Source organism: Poecilia reticulata, chromosome 13, assembly GCF_904066995.2.
Source record: "Poecilia reticulata chromosome 13, P_reticulata-male-v2, whole genome shotgun sequence".
Lineage (NCBI taxonomy): Eukaryota > Metazoa > Chordata > Actinopteri > Cyprinodontiformes > Poeciliidae > Poecilia > Poecilia reticulata.
The window spans coordinates 3,388,468-3,402,330 of record NC_088842.1 but is presented as its reverse complement, the minus strand read 5'-3'; the positions used below and the strand labels follow the sequence as shown (position 1 = coordinate 3,402,330).

The window sequence follows — 13,863 nt, the reverse complement described above, 5'->3', positions numbered from 1 at the left end:
TAGGTTCAGACAAGGTTAGAGATCAACTGGAAGATTTGTGTTGTCTTCCTCTTCCCCACAGAAAGACAGAGGTCACTAAAAGTTCACTTAGTTCAAATGTATCAGTGTCTGAGTGAACAGCGTAAAGGGAGAGTGATTCATTCATTCACTTTCTGAAGATTGACAACTTTCAGAGGAACATTCTCTTGAAATAGAAGGCTGACAGTTATTTATTTATTTTTAAGCCAACGTTACGGTTTCAGGAAAAAGAAATGCCTAATTGAGTCGGGTAATACGCAGCATGAGTCATAAACCACCAAACAGCAGCTTTCATTTCCATTCCAATTTACACTGCTTTACAGCTAAAAGACCGACTGCTCAAACAAGGATCCAACATCTTTCCACCAAACCCCAACAGCTTCGGAGCAGATGTGTGGTTCACCAGCCCAGCTGAGGTACTTCTGAACACTGTCTTAAATTGCAACTAACCCTGCTCTGAAAGCTAAACTCGCTCAGTTAAATGTTGAAAAATTGCATTAAAGTGGGCGGAGCCTAGAGACAACCAAGTTTGGGGATGAGTGGAGGGGGTGAATGTGTCTGTGATCAGGATGAAAAAAGTACAGTGCTTTCTTGCTGTATTTATTGATTTTTCAGACACCTCTAGTGACTTTTTTCAAAACTACTGATAAATCTAACGATTCTTATTCTGTGCTGATGTAGACTTTTATGGTGACAGCACTCTGCAGCTTCGTTGCAGGCAGCCTGTTTGTCCTCAGAGAGCAGCGAGAGCAGCCATTAGCTTCTGCTTCCTCAGCACTACAGTCCGTCTGACATCAGTTCAACACCATACCTTCACCAATAGTTAGAGCAGAGCAGACCCATTCCACTCTGTGTCCACATTACAAATAAATCACACATTTCTAAAGCTGAATAACACTATCGATCAATGCTCACCAGACGCCATGACAACGCTCGCTACTCCAACTCCTGACCACCAGGAAGGGGACAGGAGGGGAAGCAGAGCTGTGCTTCTTTTATCTCAAAATGCAGGTTTGTGACAAAGTAGTACCAAGCCAAACTGCTACAGCCAAGAGGAGAATTCAACAGTTTGAATAAAGAGGTCAATCATGAGATGGTTTAAGGCAAACTAATTGGACAAAACTTAAGGGTCAAAATTTGCACAGAAACATAAATATAGAACCCTCATCAACCTATTAAGACAGTTTGCTTTGGATTTTTTATTTTTACCAATGCACTCTTCAAGTTGTTGTATTTCAGAGAGAAATATCAGATTTCTCAGTGCCTATCCTCTTGTTTTACACCTTGTATCTTCTTCTGACTTTAAATTCAGATCAACTTCCAGATTGAAATAAAAATTAGTTTTTGAAAATATTTTTCTGTCATTTGTTATTTCTTTTTAAGAAAGAAAAATAATTGTTAAAAATCTAAGTAAAACTGGTTAGCAGATTTGGTATGAAAAACATATTATTAGGCTATATCACACAGCCCTAGGTGGTATGCTCAATGTAATAAATAATAGCACATTGCCTCTCCTAATACAATGGTCACTCATGGCAGAAAGGCTAAGAAATTAAATTTAAAAGCTTTTCTTATGAATAAATTCAACAGGACAACAATTGGATAGACAGAAAAAGTTTTACAAAACCTGAGAATACAACTTGTCTACAGTATTCTTATTGCTGCTTTGCTAAATGGTACCTTAAAAATATTCTGTAAAATTTAATTTTAGTGAACTATTTAATCTGTCTTACTTTTGTAAAACAGATTAAATTGACAGTAAATTATTCTCAAAGCAACAGTTTAGCACTCACCCTCCTGGTGTTGTCCAATACTCTGGGGTCTGGCTGCCCGTAGTTGGGGGGGTTGGCGTGCGGGTCATAGCCCAGTCTGGAAAGCATGGGAGCGATGACAGCCATGTCCCTCACCACATCAGGTGGGATCTTTCCCACCCATTTAGACAAGGCTTCCACGTTTACTGGCTTAATGACTTGGTCTGTGGACCTCTCCACCCTAAAACAAAAAATACTAATTTTACTTGAGAATCACAGACTTTATTCTGAGGTTATCTGGCAGTAAATATGTAGTGTGTAGTAAAAGTAGCATGTTTGTTTTATTAGATTTTTTTTTTTTGCTTTGTAGCAGCAACAAAGGAAATCCTAGACTGGACACAAACAGATTTAGTACCACTGAACATCAAAACTTTAAAACTCAAAAAAGGCAAAAGACAGATCCAGCAGAGGAAAAGCTTTGAAAATCTTTAATGTCAGTGAAAAAAACATGGCTTTACTTTTTATCTCCAACTTCGAAAACAAATACCTGCTGAGGCCCAAATCTGCAAGTCTACAGTTACAAGATAATGCTTGTAGGGAAGTTTAAGTTCAAGTTTATTTATATAAACACATTTCAGCAACAAGGTAGTTCAAAGTGCCTTACATCATAAAAACACAAAAATACAAAGTCATAGAACAATACATAGTCAACAATTAAAACATTACATTTTGTCAACTGCCGTCATTACACATCAGAATGTTGATTAAAGTTTTATTAATGATGTTTCAAAAGAAACTCTAAACAGGTGGGCTTTTAGTCTAGATTTAAAGGCACTCAATGTTTTCTGGAAGTTTGTTCCAGATTTGTGGTGCATAGAACCTGAATGCCACTTCTCCATGTTTGGTTCTGGGGATTCAAAGCAAACCAGAACCAGAAGACCTGAGAGGTCTGGAAGGTTGATACCAGCAGCAGATCTTTAATGTATTGTGGTGTTAGTTTATAAGCCATTCAGTGGTTTATAAACTAACAACAGTTTTTTAAAGTCTCTTCTCTGAGCTCCAGGGAGCCCGAGGAAGGACTTTAGAACTGGGGTGATGCGCTCTATCTACCTGGTTTAAGTGAGAACGCGAGCAGCAAAGTTCTGGATGAACTGCAGCTGTCTGATTTTTTAGGCAGGCCTGTGAAGACACTATTGCAGGAATGTGCGATATATATGGCATACGGTAAAAACGATAGAAATTTGGCTTACGATGGAGATCTGCAGTCTACTAGCTAAATGTGATAATGCTTGTTGATGATGTAACCGATCGGCATCTATGCAGAACAAGCGGGAAGTACCATGGCCAAGTTCGTAAGGGAAGAGCTAGTTAAAAAGATAGGTGGAAAAACTTAAATTATCTGGACCTGGTTCAGGGTTAACTAGGTCCATGCTCAAGCTTAACCAGCGCTCTGGAGGACCGCAGCAAATATCAGTCAGTAGTAGTCACAGTCACCATCAGTACAGTCAGACAGAAGGGAATCGAGGGTTAAATGCGCACATGGGATGGGTGCAAAACCCCTGCTGGGATGCACATTGGGTAAAGCTCACTTGGTCCAAAGGATCCTGTTTCTTACCCCACCCGTCGACATAGAGCAATGCTCAGGAGGAGCACGGCAAATGTTACGGTCGGACAGCGAGGAAGTGCTTCAGTCAATTTAATAAATGAACTTTCACTTTGACCAGCCATTTATAGTGTTTGTGTCCATGTTAGTGATGGGATTTGGCTCCTTCCGTCAAACATAAAAACACAAATGACAGCTGTGCCACCAAAATGCGCTCCACCATCCATTTATTTTGACCGGGATGGTGGTAAATTTATTTTCTTGTTCATCCGTAAAGTTACTCTGACGCCAAGCATCAACTACAGCACACGAGCCCGCTGTGTTTAGTCTATCTGCTCACCTGTGTAAATACAAGTGCAGCGCTCTTCTTGTTTGCTTTGAACTGGCCACCAGTCAGCAGCTCGGGGAGGAGAAAGGCTGCCGAGCTGCATCGCACCAGTCATTTTAAGGATGCTTATTGGTCTCCCAAAAAAACAAAAATCCAGACATTATCATCACTCAATAAAATCCCCTCAGAACGAACTTAAAAATTGGATGTTACAACTGGTCAGTAATTTAATTTTAGATAATTGCCACTGTTAAAATTAGCTTGCTATAATTTAACAAACCATGGCTTCTATATTTTATTAAATATTTCATCCTATTTGATGATTGTTATGAATACCACGATGTTCTAGAAACGAGGCAATTCATCCAGGTTTTGTCATTTAATGAAGGTTTAAATATTACAGTGGCTACAGTGAGCCTCAGCAAAGGAAAAAATAACTGAGAAACCAGTGTAAAAACTTTAAACCACTTATATTCCACTTTTCCTCCTCACTCTGGGTCAGCTGCTGCCATGGCAACTGACAGCATCTCCACTAATCCAAAGAGCAGGGAGTAATATATTGACCAGAATGCCCTGCGCTATAGTTAGCTTCCTACTTTTGGAGCAGTCTCCGGTCTGCTTGCATTCACACTGCATCCAAACTGCACCTTCAACCGAACTGAGACCGAGGTTTTTAGGTGGATCAGGGTTCACTTTTTTGAAGTTCGATTGCACATTCACAGTGTTCCTTTAGTTCTGTAAATCCAAACAGTTATTGATCCCTCACAGGCTGAAACTAGTTAGATCAAGTTGCTCTCCTCCCCTCTGCTCCTGTGTTTCCTGGTTGGCTCTATACTTCAATACAGCAATTCACTTTCCTCTAATTCATTTACTTTGCAATTGAATCTTTACACTGTATGGGTTATAGTCTCCTGCATGATTAATAGAGGGAGTTGGTTTTGTCATCTCAGGAGAATGGTGTAGATGCATTCTGAGAGGTAGGCTGCGATCCAAACATTCACTCTCCAATAAATGGAGAGAGAATCACTTTAGGTAAGTCCATCAAGGCCCAAGAGGCTCCTGAGCAGAGCTTATCCATGCTGTTAGTTGCAGACAGCCTTCCATGCAGAGCAGCAAAACATCTGTACCACTCAGAGAACTGTTGTATAAAATGGAATCATGAGATTAATCATTCAAATTGCGTTGAAAATGTAGAAAACATCTTTGTCATTGCCCAAATTCAGCTTTTTGCATTTTGAAGCAAAAGGAATGTCTCCACTCTGATAGCTAGAGATAGTAACTGTGAAGAAACAAAAATGCTCAAAAGAAGAAGTTGCGCAGTGGTCAACAATGGCTTTACGATCAGAACATTTTTGCCATACAATGGCGTTCTGGAACATGAACAGATATGGAACAGGCTAAATACAGCCTGCAACACAAACCTCATGAATTGTAATGGAGGCGCTATTAGAGTGCCTCCAAAAATTTCCTCTGTTGTTGATAGTTCTCCCAACTATAGGAACACCTATAGTTCATGTTTTTCACCTGTCCCACAAATCTTAGAGACAGAGATGTCTGAGCCTGACAGGCAATAGGTTAAGTAAACATATCCTGCAGCATAGCTAATTAAGGACAAGCGTAATGAGAAAAATCCATGGGATAGCCATGACAGGTAGGTAATGGCCATACATAAGAGCAGGGGCGGATCTAGCGGGGTGGCAGTTGCCACCCCAAACGAGAGCCTCGCCACCCCTGTTGTCACCCCAGCTAGCGACAATGAATTCAATAAATAGTTATGGCAAATCGGACATTAAGCGCATGAAACTCTTTTTTCCCCGACAACATTGAATGCAACACAATGTAACCTAACACCCACTGCTGAGTAGCGGGAAGTGCGAGAGAAGGACAGAGCGCGAGGCAGCAGCATTGATAGATGTATATGTTACTGGACTGGACATTATCTGATTTATCGTAAGTCACACATGCGCCATTGCTGTCCATTGAGCCAGGAATATTGGTGGTCAGGAAACTACTACAATCAAGCAAATAATCAAAAAAACGGACACAATGTTTAGCAGTTAATTCAACCATAGATAATGGTAATAAGGGCTTCAGATTTCACAGGTGAGGAAAACTTTTAATTTAAAGAAAAGATTGAACAAGTGAGCAGTGGCTCAGGTATTCTAGCCTAACTGTTAGCCTGCTACTGACTTTGATAACCTTAACATGTGCTGCGCAGTTCGGTGTGTTTTGGTTCCGTTGGCACTAAAACAGGTCAACCCGCCCACCACGCATCAGTAGAGCAGCTGTTTATTAAATCAGCTAATCAACCACCGCTGTGCTCAGGCGAAAACTTATAATCCATTAAGCCTGACAGCATAATGTAACAGACTGGATGTTTTGTTTGAGTGTTTCTGCTACTTTCTTGTGTGGGAAATGTTTTTGGTGTTGATTCCCCTGATCGGTAATCTCTGCTCTATGTGCTCGTTGAGCTGTTGTCTGTCGGTTGCCATAGCAACAGGTCCGCGTAAAGCCGACACACAGAGCGAGAAAAGGCAGAATAAAAGTTGTTGGAGCTATTTTTTCTTTATTTCATTATCCATTTGAATTTTGTTACTTTATTCTTAAATTTACATTTTTTTGTATTATTTACAGAGTTTATTTGTAGGTTGATAATTGTTGATTTTTTTTGTTTTATTTTCTTATTTATTTTCTAAATTTAGACAGGAAGTAATGTGGGTCAGTCCACATAGATAAGTGCAGGGGCCTGGAGAAGGACCAGCAGGCATTTGGGTTTGGGGCCGATGGTTTTTAAGAGTGGTAGCATGAGAACAAATAAAAGTTTGATGTCTGTAATTGTTTGGTAAAAGAGGAAAATAAATCACCAAGAACAATCAATAAGTTTGGACATTGAACCTTGTTTTGCCTGTGTCGAGAATCTTGACCCCAGTGCCTCAGTACTGGCTTGGTGGAACTTTTATTGGATGTTTGGCTTTGCGTACAGTCAGAAGTGGTTCTGTTTGGTTCTTCACCTGTCTATCAGCTTTATTGTACCTTTATTGTGGCGCACTGCAGCCGCTGCAATTCCTAAAACAAGCGACAAAAACTGAGCTAATCCCCTGTGTTCTAAAAACATGGTAATATTTATAACAGTCGTCAAACTACGGTTCCTACAGCATATTTAAAATAAAACGATTGACCAATATAAGTAGATATTCGCCCTTTCTTGTATCTTGACAGAACTAACAGAAACTAAACTATTTATAGATTTATATCATGGAGAATTTATCAAACATAAGTTTTCTAATCTTTATTTTAAGTCGTATTTAATAGATATATCGAATAACTAATGATGGTGCTACTAATATTTTTGTGACAGATTTCTCCTTGTCCTGTATTGGGATAAAATGGTTTTCTGGACACAATGCATGTCAATTGATATGCATATCAATTAGCAGGAGTACGAAAGATGTGAAAATAATTAACTATACTACATTAAGAAATTGTATTTAAGCCTCAGTGCTACATGAAGCTCATTTTAAAACAATGCAAGTTAAAAACAATATATATATATATATATATATATATATATATATATATATATATATATATATATATATAAGGATGCATAAGTAACATCCTCTTATGCAGGAGCGGATCTAGAAAAATATTTATGGGGTGGCAAGAGAGGGTGGCAGGGACTTTTTCATATACTGTATATATATATGCTGCCACCCCTGAAAAAGTCAGTTCATTTACTTTGCAATTGTAAATTGCAAAGTAAATGAACTTTACTTTGCAAAGTTCAAAGTAACTTTGCAAAGTGCTGCCACCCCTGAAAAAGTCCCTGCCACCCTCTTGCCACCCCATAAATATTTTTCTAGATCCGCCCCTGCATAAGAGGATGTTACTGATATATATTGTTACAATACATAAGTAACAATATATAACAACATATACTGTGATACACATGTGACCAATATCAAAAGATAACACATCTGATAGAATATTTAATATATAGAATATTCACTCAACTTCAATCCAGGAACCGTAGGCAGACGAAAGGATAGCTACTCAACCTCTCACAGCGAGCTAAGGTAGGTTTGGTGGAATCAACTAACTCACTCATCCTTTGGTTACCTTGCAATTAGGGATGCTCTGATCAGTTTTTGCAGCCAATTCCAATCACCCATGAGGGCCGATCACCGATACCGATCAACTGGAATGGTTGTTAATTTTTCTCTTTAGATATGAATGCTACTAAGTGATCTAGCAAAAACGAACTATAAAATCACCTAATTTAGACAAAAACATGTGAAATGCTTACAGGCACAATGCAGCAAGTATTCAGTCAAAACTGAAAAACATGCAATCAGTAATAATTATTCAGGGTTTCCCCCTGTATATTATAAGCCTGGCGGCCCACCATGTTTTACTCGCACCCCCCCGTCATACTAAGCATTGCTTGTTCTTGTTTGTAGGAAAATAATTAAAAAAAAAACAATAATAATTAAAAAAAAGAAAAGAAAAATAGCTTCTTCTTTTTTTTAAGTCGGACAGCAAGCATCTCTGTTGCTCAGAACGTTTCACTGCTGGAGCAGATTTATTCCTAAAAGATAGGTTTATACTTTATGCATTTAAAGCCGGCAGAGTGGACCAATCATACAGCTATCGCCTCTGCGCGTTGCCTCGTGTGCTGCAGCTGCTGGATGTCTAAAGTTTACCTTAGCGCAGATCCCCGTGTCCAGTTCACTCAAACTGGACACAGGCTGCTCTGTATTGATATTTATATCAACTTCCTGTGAGTAATTATGATTCTTTGGAGACCTCTGCATCACGGTAAAAGTCTAACTCACCGCGTTAGCTGTGGTTGCACAGCTCAAAGTGAACCGAAGGAATAACTTGTCGCGCTTTCAGAGGTGAGCGTAAAGTTTATGTATATGTTCCCGTTTGGCCGGTGCTTTAGTGATTAAAGAACCAGTGCTTAATTGGCCAACCTAAAAAGCAATCAGTTATAATTGCAGTTTACTAATTTGTATTTGTGAACAAACAGAGCTCAAACTCAGATTAAACTCAGCGCATCATATTGTAGCTATGGTAACAAAACAATCCAGCTATGAAAACCGTTCTTTAAAGTTTTATAAAGTAAACTTGCCAGCTCCTTAAAATCTTAAATGTTAAACATTTGAAAATATTTTAATTTATGTATGCTGAAAACAATAAATCAAATTTAGCAGCATTGATAATCTCAATAAATAAATGCTGCATTTATGTATCTGTGGTCTGTGTTAAAATATTCGCATTTAGTGGGCCCCTGAAGGCCTGGGGAGCCTTACGGAGCCACTGACTTAATTTGGATTAAACATAAGTACAAATAATTGATATTCATTTTAATTGTATTTCTTTGATTTGTTGTTTATAAGATTAGTTGTGGGTTTAGATAGCGTTTTACTGGCTATGTTTTTCTGTAACATAATAACCCTGTAATATTTTTACATTTCTTGTCCACTTAACACAGTGGTTCTTAACCTGGGTTCGATCGATCAAAGCCAAGTCCTTTCTTGGCTTTGGAAAGGACAAAAAAACAAACAAAAAAAAACGATGCCAGTTTTCCTCATGTTCATGCTTTTAATCGCCTTCAGTATGTGAATTATTCATTGCTGGCCCCCACTTACACAGCATTGTGTTCTGCAGCAACCATGGCTGATATGGGATAAATAAGAGAATCACACAAAGACATCAAGATCCCAAAGACGATGGAGTTAAAGATTGAAATGGTGCCTCTTCTGGGGATAAGTAATGGAGCAGGATTCTCAGCTAGACAGATCATCTATTAAATCAAGGCTGGGTAATTGCTGTTAATGCAGAGGCAAGGTCCCACTGTGGGGCCAGGCTGCCCACTGAGAGAGATCTTCATCTGGATAGAGACCCAAAACATAAAGAGCAGGAGCGCTGGTGATTGCAGTGTGTAAAGAGGCATTTTCTTCCATACGTGTGCTGACTTTAATGTACTACGAGTGTTTCCCCAGAAAACTTGCTAAGCCCGGTGGTCGGGGCGCCAAAGCGGTCCACCGTGTTTTTATATTAAAAGATGTTAAGTAGACAGGAAATGTAAAAATATTACTGGGTGCGACAGGAAAACATTGCCAATGAAACGCTATTTAAACCAACAACTAGTCTTAAAAACAACAAATTAAAAAAAAATACAATTAAAATGAAACAGAGTTGACATTATTGAAAATGTCCTTCTTATAACAACATTAATCTAAACAAAAATGTCTTCGTTATGACAACGTGACATTACCCAAAACAACGTCGTTGTCATGACAACTTGACATTAAGCAAGATATTATAACTTGTCATGAATGTAATAACAGGTGAATTTTAAAATGTTATCCTTATAATAGAGCATTCACAAGTCACTTGTTGTTACACATACCTTTTGCTGTCATGAGACCATTATAATTGTGACATTATCCTCCTCTGCTACAGTGTATCACAGTAAACTAGTAATGAAGATGTCATTGAGTGTCATTACTCTATCGCTTTAATGACAGAGTCAAGAACATTTCCAGTTATCTCAAGTAAAGTGGACCACACTTACTTCTTAATGATGTCTTATAAGGCTTATAAGCCAATAAATTCACATGTTATTACATTCATGACAAGTTATAATTTTTTGCTTAATGTCAAGCTGTCATGACAACGATGTTGTCTTGAGTAATGTCAAGTTGTCATAACAAATACATTTTTGGTGAGGTTAATGTCAAGTTGTCATAACAAAGACATTTTCAATAATGTCAACTTTGTATTAAAGCGTCACGATTTACCGAATGACGCTTTATGACAGCCTTGGACCGGCCCTGCAGAGATGCCAAACAAATGGGAGGCTTAATTTAATGCTGCTAATGTGGCTCTAGTAGCTCTTCCATTTTATGTCTTTGAAGTTTTTAATAAGGGTCACAGAAACTGTTGGTTGCTAGAGTTTTTGGGAGGAGATTTTTCTGATCTCTGCGCGGCCACACGCATTAACTCTGGCCGACTAAGTGGACAAAGCATTTGATATGATTTGAAGCATCATGTAACCGGAAATAATGATACAAAAAAAATAAAAATAGTATAAAACCAGCATGATGTGTGACTATGAGGCTAGCGCGAAAGCTCCTCACCTTGGCAGAATCTGCATGATGAGGTACATATGTGGGCCAACCGGGACAACATCAGTAAGCTTTACAGGGAAAACAGAGCCTACGGAGCGTGTTGAGATTTGAACGCCACATATAATTCTTTGTTCATAAAGATAAATCAATCTCACCGCTCCTCAGCGTGCAGCTCTGAAAGCGCCACTAAGTTATTCCGGTTCACATAGAGCTGCACAACCAGAACTAACGGGATTCATTTTAAACTCTTACCTTGATGCGGAGTTGACCCAAGAAAAATTATTACAGGGAGTTGATGTAAATATCCACACAGGTCAGCCTGGATCCAGTTTGAGTGAAAGGAGGCGCACGCGATCCGCGCTGAGGTAAATTTCAAAGATCAATCAGCGGCAGAGCTGTGTGATTGGTCCACACTTCCGGCATTAAACACATAAACTATAAATTCATTAAATTTGCTCCACCAGTGAAACACTCAGAGCAACAGACACCGCCTCTGTGAGGCAGAGCTTTAACTCCCATCTCCGGCAGAACTATAAACACGGAGAGTGCATGGGACCCAACCAGTCTACATGTGTTTTGTGGACTTGGAGAAGGCGTTCGACCGTGTCCCTCGGGGAGCCATGTGGGGGGGTCCTCCTGGAATATGGGGTACCGGGCCCTTTGATACGGGCTGTCAGGTCCCTGTAAGACTGGTGTCAGAGTCTGGTCCGCATTGCTGGCAGTAAGTCGGGCTCGTTTCTGGTGAGAGTTGGACTCCGCCAACTCTCACCAGTTGGCAGAGTCAACTGGTGTACGTTTATACGTTTATTGTACGTACGTTTATTGTCTGGTTCGCAGAGTATTAAGTTAAATTTGTTTCCCAATTATTTAATGAAAAAAAACTAACCTCAGTTAAGTAAAATAAAATTGTAATCAAAACTTTTGGAATTGCAATGATTCCTTTAAAAAAAAAAAAAAAAAAAACAAAGTTTAGTTTAAAATACTTTTTTTTATTGAATAACTAATTTTTACCAAACAAATATTTATTTGCACACATCATAAATCTTTTGTTTTGATTTTAGGCCCTGCCCCCAACGTCATGTGAGAACGACAAGCAAAACTTTGAGTCACAAACAAAAACTTAGAATAGCAAGAAAAGATTTCTGACAAGCGCAAATAAGTTTGTTTTGCAAAAAAAACAAAAAAAAAACTTAATGAGTTAAAAATGTGTGATTTTAATTTTTTTTTAAAGTTTTTTTTAAGCAAAACTCAGTAGGCCTTTCTCATGGTGGCATGCATTGACAATTCAATATTTGCAGTTCCACGTTAAAGTTTGATGCAGCTCTGCTTTCCTGAATGGACCATCTTCTTTTCCACTGCAAGTGTAGCAAACAGGCAGCTCTTTTTTATATATTACTGTACACTAAAATGTTGCATTGTGCCCTTGTTTATATTTTTAATAGTGCATTTATGTAAAGACAAAATATGTCTGGTGGTCCAGCTCTGATTTACATATCTTGCTAAATTGCGGGTTTGAATATTGCAATTCTTTCCTATAACAAAGTAGACATGCAGAAAGCAATTACTAATAAAATATCTTACATATGCATAGTGTTATGCTCTATATAGAGATATTCGTTAACTTTGATTGTATCTCACAATTTTGTAATTTATCATTGTTTATTAAACTCTGAAAGCTGAGTGGCTTTCTTAATATTCTGCCGTAGAATGTGGTTAGATGTGCCCTTTTTTTGTTGCTGAGCACCTGCCCCTTTAGTGGTCTCTGCACGGCTCTGGTTGATAAACATCCGAAGCGGGCGGACAGCGGCGCTGTGTTTTGAGCAGGAAGACGAAGAGGAAAAAACCCCAGCTGGAGTCCACGGAGCATTGAGGATTTCCATGATAACAATGACTGATCGATTATTAGCAACTGACAGAGTATTAGAGACTGAGAGTACTATGAGATCCTGGCAGTCTGAGAGGCAGCTACTCAGAGATCCAAGCAGGGGAATAGCGTAGCTGCGTAGCTGCAGGGAGTCGATCACTACGGGCGGAGCCACTACTTTAGCAGTTAGAAGAAAGCAGCTTACAGCCACGGCTAACTCCGGGAGCCAAGGTAGAAAAGCCTTTTCCCCCATAGTCCAAAAGACTGCAGTGTCCAAAAGAAAAAACATAAGTGCAATCATTTGCATATTGAAAGTCTACAGAGGCTGATAATCTCCCCACTCTCCTCGATTACCGTTTAAACTTTTGAGTTTTATGTCAAATCCACATGAATTAAATGACAGAAACTAATTCTCTCACTGCATCTTTGATTCATTTTGTCCAGCTGCAGACTGTTAAACTGTCCTATCAGAGTCAGGTATTGGGTAGTTGGTGCTTTTAATAAGTTTTCAGTTAACTAAATTCAAGTCTATGGAAAACAAAATGTCACTAAAATCACTCTGTCCCTCTAAAATCTTTCAGAAAATCGTAAAAATGCACTGAATCGCATCGAATTGTATCGCTCAACAAATATCATGATACATATTGTATCGTGACCAGAATATTGTATATCGTATCGTCAAATTATTGTATTACTACACCCCTACTTGTGACATGCTATGGTTGATTTCACAAATAAGCTGAAATAGTTCATTGTGTTCACTAAAACATGACCATTGCAAGCTGTGTCCTATTGACTGGAAACTACTTGCCGGAAAAGCTGTCTAATCTTAACCTCCTGGCAGTCCACACTTGGGGACATCACATTTTGGGTTGACTATTCCAGTGTTTTTCAACCACTGTGCCGCGGCACACTAGTGTGCTGTGAAAATTATCCAATTTCACCTACAGTACCGTATTTTTCGGACTATAAGCCGCTACTTTTTTCCTAAGCTTTGAACCATGCGGCTTATAACCTGGTGCGGCTTTTCTGTGGATTTTTCTTCAACCATCAGGGGGTTCTTTGGTGGGAGCACAAGTAAAGCCTGGCCGGCCCGCCAGGCTTATGATACATTTGGGGAAACTCTGAGTAAATGACGTTACATCGATGTACACATGCAC

General features: G+C 39.0%; 1 protein-coding gene across 3 annotated transcripts in view; it reads right to left on the bottom strand.

The window, feature by feature from the left end:
- tpst1 (tyrosylprotein sulfotransferase 1) overlaps nucleotides 1-13,863 on the bottom strand; it is a 68,361-nt gene that overhangs the window by 23,087 nt on the left and 31,411 nt on the right. For all 3 annotated transcript variants that reach the window (XM_008425226.3, XM_008425227.3, XM_008425225.3), the window contains exon 3: nucleotides 1,812-2,010. In XM_008425226.3, coding sequence (XP_008423448.1) covers nucleotides 1,812-2,010 — 199 coding nt within the window. The remainder of the gene's footprint in view (nucleotides 1-1,811; nucleotides 2,011-13,863) is intronic.